Source organism: Dunckerocampus dactyliophorus, chromosome 10, assembly GCF_027744805.1.
Source record: "Dunckerocampus dactyliophorus isolate RoL2022-P2 chromosome 10, RoL_Ddac_1.1, whole genome shotgun sequence".
Lineage (NCBI taxonomy): Eukaryota > Metazoa > Chordata > Actinopteri > Syngnathiformes > Syngnathidae > Dunckerocampus > Dunckerocampus dactyliophorus.
Genome location: NC_072828.1, coordinates 29,707,196 through 29,724,666, shown reverse-complemented (window position 1 = coordinate 29,724,666; position 17,471 = coordinate 29,707,196). Strand labels below are relative to the sequence as shown.

Below are 17,471 nucleotides of genomic sequence, written 5' to 3'. Positions count from 1 at the left end.
TAACACAACATTGTAATGCAGCTGTGTAACACTACTTTGTAACGCAGCTTTGTAACACAACATTGTAATGCAGCTGTGGAACACTACTTTGTAACGTGGCTTTGTAACACAACATTGTAATGCAGCTGTGTAACATGCTGTAACATGTGGCATGCAACTTTGTAAGGTAACTTTGTAATGCAACTTTATAACACAACTTTGTAACGCAACTTTTTAATATCGCTTTGTAATGCAACTTTTTAAAGCGAGGAAACTTTGTAATGCAGCTTTGTAATGCAACTTTGTAATGCAGTTTTGTAACGCAGCTTTGTTATGCAACTTTTTAAAGCAAGGAAACTTTGTAATGAGACTTTGTAACACAACTTTGTAACGCAGCTTTGTAATGCAACTTTTTAAAGAAAGAAAACATTGTAATGTAACTTTGTAATGCGACTTTGTAACACAGCTTTGTAACACAGCTTTGTAGTGCAACTTTTTATTGCAAGGAAACTTTGAAATGAGACTTTGCAACGCAACTTTGTAACGCAACTTGGGCATAACTTAGCCGTGTAACTTCATAATTTTACTTTGCAAAGTAAGTTTGCAAAGCTGAAGTTGGAAACATGACATCAAAACATAAGTTTGTAACATAAGTGTAATGTAACTTCTGTAATGTAACTATGCAGCATAGAGCGTGAATGTGAGTCTGCTAAGTTCCCACAACTCCGTAAGGCAACTTTGTAAGATGACTTTGTGAAGCAACTTTGAGGAAATGAAGTTAAATGAAGACATGATCCGTGATACCTTTAAAGTCGTGAATGAGTAGCTTATGAAGGATGTATTAGCAACACGTCGGCTTTGTGCTTGTCGGGGCCAGTGGGATGCTATCAGCCGTCCGCCTGGTGTGCTTTAATGCTGTTTGGTCTGCATTGTGTCACACGTGTGTCAATACATCAATAGCCGTGTCTTTGACTGTTATGTCACTGAGCCTAATGGGGACATTTGTGTTGGTCTCCTGCTGTGAAGGGGCACGATGAGTCAGGCTGTTTAAAAGTGCTTTTTTTTGGTTTGCTTTTGCGCTGTGCTGACAATGTCATCATCTCTTTCATTCTGAGTCGATACGGAGGACACGTTCCATCCAAGAGAGGCCTGACAATGTCATTTTGGACACAATAAAAAGCATCTATTATCATGTAATGTCCTGAGGACACTCCCCGTGAACAAGAGCTCAGTGCCCCGTAATGAAATCACTTCGGCTACACGCTCCTGAAAAGCAATTTCATTTGATAGCTTCATGATGGAAGGATCTTTCAGTCTAATAGAATTCAAATCGCCGTGACCAGGCTGGTCACGCTGACACCAACTTTGAGTCCCGTCCTGGAAATGTGGATATTTATACACGGATAGTAGGAGATACAGTGGACGCACTGCTTAGCGGGTTCTTCCGTTCAAATTTTGCCTCAGTTTGTGTACATTTTGCGGTTAGCGTGCGTTACGTCTTATGTACGACGCAATATATACGCCTTGTCGTCTTCTGAGTCCTTAATACTGGGGTGTCCACAGTGCGGCCCACGGAACATTCTGATATAGAATTTAACTAGAAAACTAAAACAAACAACAACAGCAAAAATGGAAAAATCAGCTGTCATTTTAGAAGAATAAAATCAAAATATTAAGACCAAAAAGTTGCAATGTAACGAGAAAAAGTCGTAATTTTACAAGAATAACGGCGTAATGTTATGAGGTAAAATAACATCATTTTGGCAGCATAAAGTTGAAATGTTAAGGAAAAAATATGTTCTTTATTTAACGTCGTAATATTATGTCATTATGTCATTTGGAAAATGCGGTTGCGGAAAAAAGTTATAATGTTACGAGAATAAAGTCCAAATATTGAATGGGAATAAAGTCCTAACTCCAAGGAGAAGGTTTACAAGAAAAACTGTTGAAATAGTTTGAAAATTTAAAAAAGCAACAACAGCGGTGTTGGAAGAAACAGCTTTGATTTGACGAGAATAAAGTCCAAATATGATGGCAATAAAGTCATAATTATGAGAAGAACATTTACAAGAAGAAAGTTGAAATAGTTAGAGCAGGAAAGCAAAAAAAACACTGTCAAGTTACGAGAATAAAGTCAAAATACTAAGAAAAGAAGTTGTATTCTAACAAGAACATTTGATGAGAATAAACTCTGGAATGTTATGATTATAGATAGATAGATGGATGGATGGATGGATGGATGGATGGACGGACGGACAGACAGACAGACAGACAGACAGACAGACAGACAGCTAGATAGATAGATAGATAGATAGATAGATAGATAGATAGATAGATAGATAGATAGATAGATAGATAGATAGATAGATAGATAGATAGATAGATAGATAGATAGATAGATAGACAGATAGATAGACAGACAGATACTTTATTTATCTCCAAGAGAAATTCATGTTTCTAGCAGCTCTGCAAAAGTGTTGTAATAAACATGTAATAAACGTGATCACTTAAAAAATAAAACAAACAAAGCAAAATAGGAGAGTTAAGAAAAATAAGAAAATAGGATAAGAATAAGTAGTAGAAATATTATAGGAATAAAGTCATAATTTACAAATTTTACAAGAGGAAAGTTGAAATAGTTGGGGAAAAAAAGAAGAGCAGTAAAAAAAAAACAGCAGTCATTTTGCGAGAATAAAGTCAAAATATTAAGAGGAAAAACTATTCTAATGAGAAAAAAGTCATAATTTTACGAGAATAAACTTGTAGTATTCTGAGGAAATCTAGTATAGCGTAGTAGCATTGACTCCAAATATTAGAAAAATCAAGTTATAATTTTTGGATAATTAGGTTGGGGAACAAGCTATAATATTATGGGAATAAAGTCAAAATATGACTCAAAGGAAATTTATTAGGATTATTTAAGAAAAAAGTTGATTTACTTTTTTAAACAGCAGAAGTGGGGAAAAAAGAGCAAAGTCCACGCTAATAAAAAGCCTTTTCAGCTACATGACAAAGCTGAGATGCAGGTTTTCCTTGAAATGAATATAATGTGTTAGCATATCTACATGTGTTGCTTTACTAAATATCAAAGTGGCGAAGTTGCATCCTTTAATTTTTCACTAAGTGGCCCTCGCTGGAAAAACGTTTGGACACCCCTGGTTGGTCGAGGGCCGCACCCAGGGGTAGGGAACCTACATGTGCGGCTTGTGAGCCAGATGTGGCTCTTTTGATGACTTCAGGCATGTCTTAACATTGATTCATTTACATTTTATTCCCCACTGACATTTCAAAGTCAAACATTACAGAGATCAGTGTTAAAAACAATGTTCAAAATAGAAAACTTTCTTATGCAATTTAATCCATCCATCCATTTTCTACCACAACAGAGCCGATGCCAGCCGTCCTTCTGATATTTTCCGGGTTGGACACCAAAACCCGGTTATTATTGCGTAATGCTGCAGCCTACACGGGTCACTGAGAGGTCAAGAAGTACACTTCCCTCTTTTAATGAAATTTGAGCGAGCTAATTCTGCAGAGCAAACCCTTTTGATGAGGAAGAAGGTGGAAAGAAGGAAAAACGAGGAGTAGCGTGCAAAGCCATGCGGCACCAGAAGCACATAGTAAGAAGTCGTATTTCACGTTGGTTGGCTTGTATAACGTTTTTAAAACGAATACATTCAGACACATAATCGTCTCAAACTGTTGGTCTTGCTTAAAAATGCACGTGTTTAGTTGCGACACGGAAGTACGTCTTACAGTACGCGGCTTTCGTGGCTCTCTTAGCCAAAAAAGTTACCGACCCCTGGCCTAACCGACTTCTCGATTCATCGGCTGAGAAAGTGAGCTGCAGGTCTACATGTGTGCTTTTGAATTGTAAAAGTCCAATTGTAAAAACATGTTTTTTATTCACATTTTTGGACGAATTGGATTTAAATGTTGTGTTAAACATTTCAAGTACATTTGGGTTAGAGTCGGGCCTTCTAGAACAGATTATTGATGCTAACCATGGTTCCATCCATTTTCTATGCCGGGGGGATGCTGGAGCCTATCCCAGCTGACTTTGGGTGAGAGGCGGGGTACACCAATGGCAGGGCACGTAGAGACAAACAACCATTCACACTCACACTGACCTTCAATTTAGAGTCTCCAATGAAACTAACATGCTTGTCTTTGGAAACCGAGTACTCGGGGAGAACATGCAAACTCCACACAGACAGGCCCAAACGGATTTTCGAACCGAGGTCTTCCCAACATGCTAACCACTCGGCCACCGTGCGGCCTCCGGATCTCCATTCATTCATCAAATCATCAAAATCCCATTTGGAAGTGCGTGCTTTTCATTGTCAGCCACGAAGCACAGCACAGATAACTCATGACTCCAGACATTTTTAGCACTTCCTGTTTTGTTTTTTTTATTAATCATGAGGTTCACAGAACAAACCACATTTTGTATTATTTATTTAAAAAATTGACATATTTATACTTAAAACATCTGACTTTACATAATAGTACATAAGGGTGTGTTTTTTCTCTTTTGCACAGCAAAGATATGACATTTATGTTCAGGACAACATAACGGAACGCATGCTAGTCAGCGTGACGACTCCACGACAGTGCAAAATGAACAAATGGCATTCTGGAGTCTTTTTGGATGACAGTGTGCACCTTTTCAACAGTTCCAACTTGGGTAAACAAGCTCGGGGCTGCAGCAAATCCTCTTAAATAAAAGAATTAGTCCGGTGCTCCCTTTTGGCGCAGCGGGATTTAGCAGGTTCAAACCAGACATCCCTAAAAGGACATGCAACTTTTTATATTCTTTTTTTTTATGTATTCAGTCTGTGCTGGCTGTCGTCCCAAACCTTGGATGTGATTTCTACACGCTGTTAACAAGAGGCACAAAAAGATGTACAGTAGTCCGAAAGGAGACACGTGAGCTCTACACAGTGGTGCTTGAGGCGTGGGGGGGACATTTCACTGCACTTTGATGTGCTCGAAGCCGTTGGTGAGGCCGTGGAGCTCGTGGTTGCTCGATGATTCGCTACCGCTGCTCTCTCCAGATAGAAGTCTGGTCACTTTGAGGTCAGCTTTCAGAGTCTGCACGTCATTGCCGATGCTCATTTCCCCCAAATCGTTAATAATCTGAGTCAGCTCCTGTTTGCCGTTTGCCACACAATCATCCGTGTCCAGAATGTCCTCACATTCAAAGTGCATGGCCCTCTCCTCCTCCTCCTCCCCCAGCAGGTCCTCCGTGATGGAGCCCAGCTTGGGTGCGCTCCGGCTGCGCTCCACCGGGGGTTTGTAGTAACACTGCCCGTTCAGGAGCTTCCTGAGTGGGACCAGAGGGATGGGTTGCTCCCCGATGAGCTGCTGCTGCTGGTGCCTTGCGTCATCCCTGCGCTTGAGGCGTTTGAACTCGGCCAAAGCCGTGGCGGACGTCTGGTAGAGCAGCAGCGCCATGGCTTTCGCCTTCTCTGGCTTGGAGACCAGCACGGCGTGGCAGCGCAGCATCACCGCCTTGTGCTTCATTTCGTGCCGGTAAATCCACGCAAACACCTTGGGCAGCCTCGGGTCCGCCACGCAGTACGTTATCCGGTGCAGCAAGTACAAGTGTCCCGGCCTCCTGGCTTTGTCGTCCACGTGCACCATGCGGATCCCCTGCGAGCTGATGGTGAGGCGCATCTTGGTGCCGTGCCTGCCCATGTCGCTCTTGCCCCAGATCTTGCTCACCGCCACATCCGTGCAGCCGTCCCCCTTGGACTGGATGGTGGTGGCGTTGCCCAGGTACAACACCGTGTACGTGGGGTCGTCGCTGGTGATCTTGACCTTTTTCCTCTTGGACTTGAACATGTTGCCCACCCGGTTGAGCGCGCTCTCTGGGCAGGACTTGGCGAAGGAGGTGAGCGCCGAGTAGTTGAGACTCACCGCATAGCCCTTCTGCTTGGACTGCTTGTCTTCCTCGATCAGGTCGAACTTGTTCTTCTTCCAGGGCAGCATTTTAGAGCCCTTTCCAGCCAAGATCTCTACTGGGAGAGAAGGACAAATCAACTTTTTTTTTTTTTTAGCACTACTAAGTGTGACAATCAGTGGTTCTAGCCCAGTCAAGTCATGTGTGAGCTACTCTAGGACAGGCAAAGACACCGTACTTCATGCATCCATCCTCTAAAGTGGTCCATTGCCGCGTGGTGTGCGTTCAGTTGACACACTGAGGAGGAAGGACGAGACTTGAAGTGTATATATTGGAAGAAACCATTTCAGGATTGTAGGGGTGGACCGAACCATTGGCTGTTTTTGTGTAATGCAAGGCTCATACAGTATATGCAGCACGGCGTGTTTATACTGCCATCTTTCGGTTAGTATGATACCTGCATTTTCTTCATTTCGTTCATGGAAAACATTTACTGTTTAACTTACTGTTTTTTTTTTTAAATAATGTCGTCAAACATCCAAATAGATTTTCTTGTCACTATTTAAGCTGTGTCTCAATTGGCGTACTTCCGTACTTACACTTTTGAGTGTTTTCCGGATGTTGCACAAGAAATTGGCATGTGGAGGGATTAAGTTGAATAGTAAAAATATTAATAATAATAGTAAAATAATAGTAAAAAGAGGAATCGGATCATCGCCCTCGGGAACAAAGAACGCAGTGTTCATATTGATCTATATTGAAAATATTATATGGATACATTACATTTGATTATGACATTGATATACATATATTTGATATCATATAAACTGAAGTGTAAGGAAATAAGTACGGGAATTACAACGCACATCGTTATGAGGAACCCGACAAACGAACGTCTCGTTTCCTTCAGGGCATATTTGAGAGTTGGACAGAAATGTGGAACATTCCATAACCATTTAACCCATTTTACTCGGAAACGAAATTAATTTAATGATATTTACATTTATAATTCATATAATTTGTAGGCAGTTTGTATGTATATATGTATATGTATATATATAGATATATATTACGTATTTTTTGGAATGTGTGCCTACCTAATGTTATGTTTATTCCGATTGTAATTGGTTTGTTCCACTTCCGGTTTTTACGACAACAACCGAATGCACATGTAGCTCTACGGTAGATAGTAACTTCTCGGCCTTTTGAACCCATATCAATTGAACCCATATCAATTGTATTTTCCCCTGTCAAGTGACTCTTTAGGAAGTGTTATGGGTAAGAAGAAGGCCGGAGGACTTGGCAGAGCTCTGATAAAGGAAAGACTCCAGACAAGCCGAGGCAACAAGAGGGGCGACTCATGGGTATGACACGCAATGCAAGGAATAACTATAGCACATGTTCTTATACATTTCTCTGCAAATAATAGCTTTAAATTAGATTAGAGCTGTTACAGATACTTTGGGAACTTTGTAATTACTTTGCTATAGCAGCCACATTTACAGACAGTATAATAAAAACGTAAACAGATGAATTCTTATGTTATCCCTTTGTATTGTGCAAGAGGTCATAATGTGGTTGCTCAGTGAATGTTTTGACTGCGGCAGATGTAAAATTAGAACTCCTGATTGTGTTATGCGCTTAATTGTAGCTGCACACCAGTGAGCTGAATGATGGCTATGATTGGGGACGGTTGAACCTGCAGTCAGTGACGGAACAAAGCTCCATGGACGACTTTCTGGCCACTGCGGAACTGGCAGGGACAGAGTTTGTTGCAGGTAAGTTTTACTATGTGTCTCTTTGACCTTGCGGGCGCAGGCTAGGTTGACACTTTCAGGATGAATTTTAGGCCCAATGTGTTGATACACAATGTCATAATGAAAAAATAACCGTACAGTCACACACGAGAGGCTGTACCGAAAAAAAGGATGCCGACCGAGGCAAGATAAACCGTTTTGAAAGTGAGCTATAAAAGTAAATACAAACGTACGTAAAAATGCTAAAAACTACCCTGGTCTTGTAAGGGTTAATGACAGAGGAGGGTTTTCAAGCGCAGTGTTCCCAAGGCCGTGTGGTGATATCCTTTACACATTGATGTCGGGTTTTGATGCAGTGTCGCCTGAGGGATCGAAGATTATGGGTATTCAATGTTGGTTCTCGGCCTTGCCACTTACGTGCAGTGATTTCTCCAGATTCTCTGAACCTTTTGATGATATTATGGACTGTAGATGATGAAATCCCCAAATTCCTTGCACTTGTACGCTGAGAAACATTGTTCTTAAATTGTTTGATTATTCACCCACACAGTTGTTCACAAAGTGGTGAACCTCTCCCCATCCTTGCTTGTGAATGACTGAGCATTTCAGGGAAGCTCCTTTTATACCCAATCATGGCACCCTCCTGTTCCCTGTCAGCCTGTTCACCTGTGGGATGTTCCAAATAGGAGTTTGATGAGCATTCCTCAACTTTCTCAATCTTCTTTGCCACCTGTCCCAGCTTTTTTGGAACATGTTGCAGGCATCAAATTCCAAATTAGCTAATATTTGCCAAAAATAACAAAGTTTAGCAGTTTGAACATGAAATATTTTGTCTTTGTAATGCATTCAATTGAATATAGGTTGAAAAATAATTTGCAAATCATTGTGTTCTGCTTTTTATTTACAATTTACACATCGTCCCAACTTCATTGGAATTGGGTTTTGTGAAATGAGAAAAAATAAGAAAAAGAAAAAAACATAACCTCGTAAGAGATACAAAAAAGGGAGTAAAAATACCTTATTTAAAATGGCTATTGAGAACTTAATAAAATTAGCATAATGAACAGATCCTGCTGTGTTCTATGGCTCAAGTTAACATGACTCAGTGTGGTTTGAGTAGCACACTCTCCTGGTGAATACATGTAATAGCAGTGGTTTATCAATTACAGTCAAACCTGTCTTAGCGGCCACCTGTATATAACTGCCACCTGCCTATAGCGGCCACTGAAAAATTCCCCGCACAAAATGTACGTGTTTATAGACCCTTTGTATAGTGGTCACCTGTCTAACGCGGCCAGCGGCCACCCATTTTGTATCCCTTGGTCAATATCTGACCGCATATAGCAGCCAAAATACCGACTCAAGCAGAAGCTTCATGCACGAAAAAGTTTTGTTTTTTAATCAATGAAGCCGTCGTGTGTAGACTTTAATTACTGAGTCCTAGCTCAGTCACAATCATTCACAAGATCCACACAAACTGTCAGTTGTTCCACATAAAAAAAGCCGTCTTCTTTAAAGCTTGTTGCAGACAGTGACACCGTTTATTTCCTGGTGTGAGACGATGTGCACTGGTCAATACTGTAATGCCGCTTGTTGTGGGGAAGGAGAGACTCACGTCGCCGATGCACTTTAATGGCTTTATTAACAGCGGAGAACACTGCAGGACTTTACATCCACGCCAACATAAACACACTTCCCAACTCTCTCGACACTCGCAGCTAGCACTCAGCCTAGCTCTCCTGCTCGTGACGTCGCACCGTCACTTCCTGATGAACTAAAGCTGTAATGACACTCTGCCGTATAAAAAGTAGCACAGCTTTGTTCTGTGGGTGGTGTAGAATAACAAGCCTAGTTGTTCTTTACAACTTTTATCCGCAGTCCCACAGTGCCCTCTACTGGTCAACATGTAACAGTATAATTATTTGTATCTGCAAACACAACAAGCTTCTAACCACAGACATGTTAATATGTGCGCACAAATTCAAAATGGCCGCCAACCTGTCTATAACGGCCACTTTTGTCGTTTCCCTTTATTGGCCGCTATAGACAGGTTTGACTGTACTTACATTTACCCCAAGGATTGTAAAATAATCCACTTCATTTTACAAATAAAGAGTAGCAGTAGCTAACTAACGATAAAATATAAACACACGCTGCTGCTCTTTTATCCAGACGGTGTGCCGTGGAAGCTGACTGTACACTGCCGGCTTGGGGCAGAACTGTCAACGGCACCCGCTGTTCCTCAGTGAGAACACAAAATGCAGAACAATACGTGCTTTCACTTTTGAGTCCCCAAATACCAAAAAAACTCTTGAACAACACCAGAAAAAGTAGCTAGATTTGTCGCGCGTCGCTTTTGAGAAAATATGTCATCAAGGGGAGTTGGAATGTCGCCAAATCTGGTCGCCAAGTTGGCAACACTCCTCACTTTGAATGTTCCGTGTGGGAAATCGGTACACCTGCGTACCGAACCACCACCAACCAATGTTCTTACGGCCTCTTTTTTTATTTTTCTTAGAGAAACTCAACATCAAGTTTGTGCCAGCAGAAGCTAGAGCAGCTTTGCCATCAGCTGAGGAGATAAAGAGACTAAAAAACCTGCAGGAAGACAACAAGCATTTTCTCCGAATTCCTCGACGGTAAGTGTAACACATAATAGCTGGGATATATGCTGTGTACAGTATAAGTATGTCTAGATAGATGTGTGATGTCTCTTGTTGCTTCCAGCCCCCCATGGGATGAAAGCACCAGCCCAGATGCTCTCCAGCAGGCAGAGAGAGACAGCTTCCTGGAGTGGAGGAGAGAGCTTGCACAGTATTTCATTTCCTTCTCATGCTTTGTCACCTCTTTCAATCGTTGTGGAAACTGATAGTTGCATCTTGCCACCTCCAAAGGCTGGAAGAGGAACAGAAGCTGATCCTCACTCCGTTTGAGAGGAACCTGGACTTCTGGAGGCAGTTGTGGAGAGTCATCGAGAGGAGGTAGAGAGAAAAGCCCCACCTTGCCCCCAGTGTCCTGACCTGGGAATGTGTTGTTTCATTCTAAAGTCACGGTTAAATTGTGTGTTTCCTGCAGCGACGTCGTCGTTCAAATAGTCGACGCCAGGAATCCTTCATTGTTCAGATGTTCCGACCTGGTAAGAATGTTTCATTTTCATTATCCTTGTGCGGATTTGATAGAATTGTCGTGTGTGTGTCTGTGTGCCGTGTAAGGAGTCGTACGTTAAGGAGGTGTCGGGGAACAAGGTGAACATGCTGCTGGTGAACAAAGCAGACCTGCTGACCAGGCAGCAGAGGAGAGCCTGGGCCACGCACTTTGAGAAAGAAGGCCTGAGGGCAGTTTTCTGGTCCGCTCTGGCTGAGAGCAACAGGTTGGATGCAGAGGACAAGGTGAGCATGCGGATGCATGGTAACAAGTTGCTACACTGGGAACTTTCCTGGGGTTAATATCACATCACACTGGAAGCCTGGTTAGCGTCATTAATCCATTCCAGAAGGTCAGACTCTAACTCTACATTTTTTTAAAATATAATTTTCCCACTATTTTAACTTTCTTCTTGTATATTCTTTTCTCCTAATTTTTTGACATTATTTGCATGTTATAAATTTCCCCCCAAACCACATGGTGCAGTAGGTAGGTTAGGTCGTGTGTAATTTGAAAACACCTAGTGGGCTGGATTATGACGTCTGGCGGCCTGATGTGGCCTGCGGGCCGCAGTTTGCTCACTCGATTTATATGCATTTAGATGACGGGCCTGATGTGGCCTGCGGGCCGCAGTTTGCTAGCCCCTGATTTATATGCATTTAGAATTGTTTTCCGCATGTAGAACTATAATTGTAAAACAACATGTTTTGTGTTAACCTTTGACACTTGTGGTGTAACTGTGTTAGTTAGCAAAGAACTACAGCATCAACCACTGATGACATCATAGATGAGCAGCGACCAAGCTGACTTCCGCTTCCTGTTTCCATGTAGTAGCAAGCTAACAGGCCGCTAACGAGGACGTTGTGTGCTAAAAATACATTAAGCACACAGTTGACTCACACACACATTAATGACACGACAAGATGCGTGACATATTGAAGGCTAAGCGGAAAATGTACGTAAACAAGGGCAACGTTTTGGAGTACATTTTCGACGCTGACCGAAAACCACGTTAACTGGGGTGCAGAGGCAGGGTAGAATCCTTTGTGGTTAGCTGTTGCACCAATAAAGCTGTCCATGATGGGTCTCACAGGGCATGGAGGCGCAGCCTCCACAGTCTGAAGAGAGTGACCAAGAAGATGGAGCACAGCCTGACAACGAAGACTTGAACTCGAAGGGGCCAGATGAGGACGATGATGGAGAGGAGAGTGGTAGCGAGGAGGAGCTGCAGGACAAGATAAGCGTGGAGGAGGAGGAGTGGTTCACCTGCTCTGAAGACGAGGGGCAGGAGGAGCAGAGTAACGAGGCCAGCTTCCGTAATTCCAGCCGCCTGCTGCACAAGGACGAGCTGTTGGAGATGTTCAAGGCGGTTCACATCGGGCCCCGATGCAAAGACGGCCAACTGACAGTTGGACTGGTGGGTAAAAAACGCATCACGTCACATAGCAAAATGTGGGAAAGTGAAGTTTTTCACCCTTGTGCATTCACCAGGTTGGTTATCCTAACGTGGGGAAGAGTTCAACCATCAATACCATTCTAAGAAACAAAAAAGTGTCCGTCTCAGCGACTCCTGGACACACCAAACACTTTCAGGTACAAGCCTGCCGCATGAACCACGTCTCTATCATGCTTGGCATCATTAGGAGAATACAGCATTCTGCTATTGATGCTCTCCATATTCCACAGACTTTGTTTGTAGAGCAAGGACTGTGCTTGTGTGACTGCCCGGGGCTTGTGATGCCTTCATTTGTGTCCACCAAAGCTGAGATGATCTGCTGTGGGATCCTGCCCATTGACCAGATGAGAGACCATGTGCCAGCAGTCTCCATGATATCCTTTACCGATGCGCACTTTCAACTGGCACTGCTTTCAAGCATCCTTCAGGCCTTAACAGGCGCCTCACGTCTGCCAAACAATCCCTCGGCACGTACTGGAGGGCACGTACGGTATCAACATCATCCGGCCACGAGAGGATGAGGACCCTGACAGACCCCCCACCTCTGAGGAGCTTCTGATGGCTTATGGATGTAAGACGACAAGATAGAAATATGCACTTTTTTTTGACGGATTAGCTTCCATCTGTTTCACTTAAGAATAGTAAAACGTAAACACACCCAGCTTTGATGATACACCAAAGTCTATATGTACTGCATGTACGCTTGTGTTGTTATGGTGCTTCCTGTTTAATAGTGGTAGACTGGTGATTTACACAAGGACTCATCCACACTTTAAAATAACACCCGGATTTACTTCCTAATACTTTGGACTTTTGGTTTATGGCAGGGGTAGGGAACCTATGGCTCGGGAGCCAGACGTGGCTCTTTTGATGACTGCATTTGGCTCCCAAACATGTCTTAACATGATCAAATTTATTTACATTTTTTTTTTTTGGCTGGCATTTTAGAGTAAAACATTACAGAAATCACAGTGTAAAAAAATAATGTTCAAAATATAAAACTTTCTTATGCGTTTTAATCCATCCATCCAATTTCTACTGCAATGCGGGTGGCCAGAGCCAATGCCAGCTGTCCTTCCGATATTTTCTGGGTCAGACACCAAAACCTTATTATTACTGGATAAAGCGGTAGCCTACCTGGGTTATTGAGATGTCAAGAAGTAATCTTCCCTCCTTTAATTAAATAGTCAGCTAGCTAATTCTGCACAGCCTTTCGACAAAGAAGATGGTGAAAAGAAAGAAAGATACGGAGTACATTACAAAACCATGCAGCACCAGAAGCCACCAGAAGGAGTATTTTATTTATTACTGATTAGCTTCAGTATGATAATGTTAATAAAAAGAATAAATTCAGAGACTTATTCTAAAATTGTTGGTCTAGCTTAAAATGCACGCATTTAGTTGTTTTCAATGTTAAAAAAAACATAATATGGCTCTCACGGAAATACATTTTTAAAAAATGTGCCTTTCATGGCTCTCTTAGCCAAAAAGGTTCCCGACCCCTGGTTTATGGTAACAGAAAGAAAAGTTCTTTTTTTATTGTACATTGTAGGAATCAAATTAAAAACAGGAAAAATGAGAGAAAAATAGAGCAAAAAAGCTAAAATATATTAAAAAAACATCAAAGTCCCCCAACCCTACACATCCTTTTATTTATTCATTTTTCAGTTTTCTACAGTAATCCCTCATATGTAGCGGCTCATTGGTTCCAGACCACACCCGTGAATTTCCACCAAGGAGAATTATTTTTGCAGAGCATAGAAAACCTGTTTACGACCTTCTAAATTCAATTTTAAACATTCTTAGAACCCTCGCGACATGAAACAACACCCCTAGTCACCTTTACACTCCTATTTCCCAATATAGTGGACATAGACATAATAAGAGAAAATAAGACATAATAAAGACTCACACTTTACAATTCGGAAATGTCCTTGTTTTTTGTTTGTTTGGTTTTTCTTTTCCTTCCTTCCCTCACCACTTAATGCGTCAAATTTCTCTGCTTCACTCAATGACTATTTTTAAAAAATATATCAAGTAATAAATCATGCTGATTCATGATTGAATATGGCCTTAGCATTAAAAAAAGCATCTTTAAGCAAAGTTTACATATGTTTTACCTCAATTAAGCATTTTCAAGCATAAAAATTGCTAAATGAAGTAAAACGCTAATATAAGGCATTCAGAAGACACATTCAAAGATGTTGTGGTATGTAGTATTCTACACTGCCCACTAGGTGTCAGTAATGTTACATTGATGAGACAGTAGCCCCCAATAGCGTGAGCGTGAACTGTGGTTGGCCAATGCCAACAAGTATGAGTCCATATTATGTCCTATTTATATCTTACTTTCTCTTATTACAGTATGTCAATTATATTTACTTTCTCTTATGTCAACTATATTGGACACTAGGTGTCAGTAATGTTACTCTAATGTTCAGTCAGACACACAAGCACCAGACTTGATCACTGGAGCAATAGGCTTTTATTGCAGGTTTCAATTATCTGACAACAGGCACAATAACACGGACTAGCAAGCTAAAACTCTAAAGTATTTAGAACAGGTTTTAAACAGGTTTTCTATGCTACTATGAAAATATTCCCTTTATAAAGAACTCCTACCTCACGGTACACGTATCACTGTTGGATCTGGAACTAATTAACTGCGATAAATGAGGGATTGTAGTACTTTCTGTAGTGGCTATTGTCTCAGCAATGTAACATTACTGACACCTAGTGACCAGTCTAGAATACGATATATCATCACGTCTTTGAGTGAGTCTTAAATTTGTATTTTGCTTCACTTTGCTATTTTTATGCACAAAAATACTTAATTTAGGCAAAAAGTAACATTTGTTAAAATACTCTTTTCTTTTTTTTTTTAGTAATAATTGGCCATATTCAACCACAAAACAGCGATGGTTTATTAATATATTTTTGAAAACAAGGTCATAGAGTGAAGCCACAAAATGTGACGCTTTTTCTGATTGAAGCAAACCTTTTGCTCCTTTCAGACATGAGAGGCTTCATGACATCACACGGCCAGCCTGACCAGCCAAGATCTGCTCGCTACATCCTCAAGGATTACGTCAACGTAAGTCGAGCTAAAACGGCACACCGCGGCCGCTTACTAACCCGTGCTGGGAAGCGAGAGGCTTTGCTAACTGAGTACTCCTTGACAGGGAAAACTTCTGTACTGCCATCCGCCTCCTCATATCCACGCCGACGACTTCCAGCCACAGCACAGCAAATTCCAAAAAGAAGATCTACTCAACTGCGACTTCTCTCTGACCTCAAACAAGCAGAAAGTCAAGAGGATTGAGAACGTGGTGGACAAGAACTTCTTCCATGCGGTACAGTATGGGACTTTTAGACATTGTCTTGTGCTTGAAAGAAACTTGCATTGGTCTTTCTGCCGTTCTTCGTGGGAGGTCCCGGAAGGACAGTTGGCGGGGACTTTAATAGAAATGAATAGAAAGAATGAAAATAATCCATCGAGTCAAAAACATGGCACACATCAATGCATGGAATAAAGACAAAGGAAAAGTCCATTTATTAATGTGATCGCTCCTCCCACGAGCTGATGAATGATCGCTAGTGAGATGGTGTGTTAGTGTGACTCCACAGTGCTTCACCACATCTCACAGATGTCAAGTAAATGTGACTAAGCGCGTAGATTTGAATAAACACATGCCATTGTCAGATATCTTACCTGCTTTGGGACCTGCGTCTGTCTTCTAGGAAAACGTTCGGGCCCTCTCCAAAGGAGTCCAGTCTGTCATGGGCTACAAACCCGGTAGCGGAATCGTCGCTCCGGAAAAAGCCATGACGGAGACCATGGTGGGCAAACCCTGGAAAAAGCACGGCAACAGGAACAAGAAGGAGAAAGTGCGTCGGCTTTGCAAGCATCTCGACGCCTAGATGGGTGGTTCCGGTTTGGCCGCGGGACCCGCCATCACCCCCTCGGACATTTTTCCAACTCAAGCTTCTCAAATATCTTAAGATTTAAAGGATCTTTTTGCAACGCAGCGTGAGCTTTCCCAGCAGATATCTGCAGCTGTGTGTCGCACGGACGGCACGTTAAGTGCCCACTCCTGCTCAAGCTTGACAGTCGGCCATAAACATGGCACGCACCTTGCAACGGCACAGACAAGAACACGAGGTGCATTCACGGACATCGGGTCATTACGTTTTTATTATTTTTGCCCAGGCACAGACGTAGCGAGCGACAGTTGAGAATCACTGACCAAGATGATCCCAAACTGGAACGCGAATCTCAATCACAGATGATTTCAACTCCTAAGTGCACATCACGTGAACATGAAAGCTTCATAATCCTGATATGAACTCAGATGTTCATCATCTACTGCAGTAGGATATTACTGCAAGGAATATCTAAACAGTTTGGGTTCATGTACCAAATGCATTTATTGGATCCAGATTATGAGAGAGTGTCAAAGAATAAAACCCGTATGACCCTTACATGACGTACATTATATAGGTTTAAAGTACTGCTGCCATTAGCAGGAATGATGGGATGGACACACTATATGTTCTCGTACAGCTTCTTCCAAAAATATGGTAGTAAATACAGGGCCATTACTGCTGATAGCGATACTTTTTACGTGGGCATTTTTGTGTGTTTTGCTTTTCATTTATATTTTATTATAATTATATTAGATATATTATTATACACAGGATAAAGATTTTAGGCAAACAAAAGAGAGAAAAAATTAACACACTTATTTGTGAACAAGTTACCAATATAGAAATACAGAAATATAAGACAATGTAAGAGTATCAACAAATAAAATATTCCCTTGGATTACATAACATTATTAAACCAAGATTGCAAAACACACTCATGGCTCTCATCTTTTGGCTTTTTGCCCCCAGAGTCCTCCTGTGTCCACAAACTTATTAACCTGAGTGTAAAACATACTAAATACAGATACATAACACTAAAAAGAAGGAAAACTGAGAAATATCGGTCACATGATGCTAGTATAGATCCGTTGCTAAATGCTGCCTTTAGTAGTGGTGCTATCGAACATGGATCGATGCCCAGATTACCCAAACTCAAGATGTTGTCAGACGTTAAGTACAGTATATTTTTTCGTATGTATATGTTCGTTGATATTCTACGTATGTTCTTTAAGGAATTCCTTCCCAAAGTACATTTACGTCGAAGTTGGCCCACATTTTGTTAAATAATGAACACGCGCGCCAT

General features: G+C 41.6%; 2 protein-coding genes across 3 annotated transcripts; one reads left to right on the top strand and one right to left on the bottom strand.

Moving 5' to 3' along the window:
• Positions 1-3,315: 3,315 nt before the first annotated feature.
• fam43a (family with sequence similarity 43 member A) lies at positions 3,316-6,176 on the bottom strand. 2 transcript variants are annotated; one of them, XM_054789755.1, is made up of 2 exons: positions 6,123-6,176; positions 3,316-5,999 (listed from the first exon to the last, which is right to left on the bottom strand). In XM_054789755.1, exon 2 carries the CDS (start codon positions 5,971-5,973, stop codon positions 4,951-4,953), a length of 1,023 nt encoding a protein of 340 aa, XP_054645730.1. In that variant the 5' UTR covers positions 5,974-5,999; positions 6,123-6,176; the 3' UTR covers positions 3,316-4,950. The 2 variants fall into 2 exon arrangements, with proteins under 2 accessions (XP_054645730.1, XP_054645729.1); XM_054789754.1 differs by having other exon boundaries at positions 3,316-6,002; positions 6,123-6,174.
• Positions 6,177-7,034: 858 nt separating this feature from the next.
• On the top strand, positions 7,035-17,463 carry lsg1 (large 60S subunit nuclear export GTPase 1). The gene is made up of 14 exons (XM_054790718.1): positions 7,035-7,248; positions 7,536-7,662; positions 10,160-10,280; positions 10,369-10,455; positions 10,536-10,622; positions 10,717-10,777; positions 10,854-11,030; positions 11,879-12,202; positions 12,277-12,378; positions 12,472-12,615; positions 12,689-12,812; positions 15,256-15,335; positions 15,424-15,594; positions 15,983-17,463. The coding sequence occupies exons 1-14, from the start codon at positions 7,159-7,161 to the stop codon at positions 16,160-16,162; spliced, it is 1,875 nt and encodes a 624-aa protein (XP_054646693.1). The 5' UTR covers positions 7,035-7,158; the 3' UTR covers positions 16,163-17,463.
• Positions 17,464-17,471: the final 8 nt, after the last annotated feature.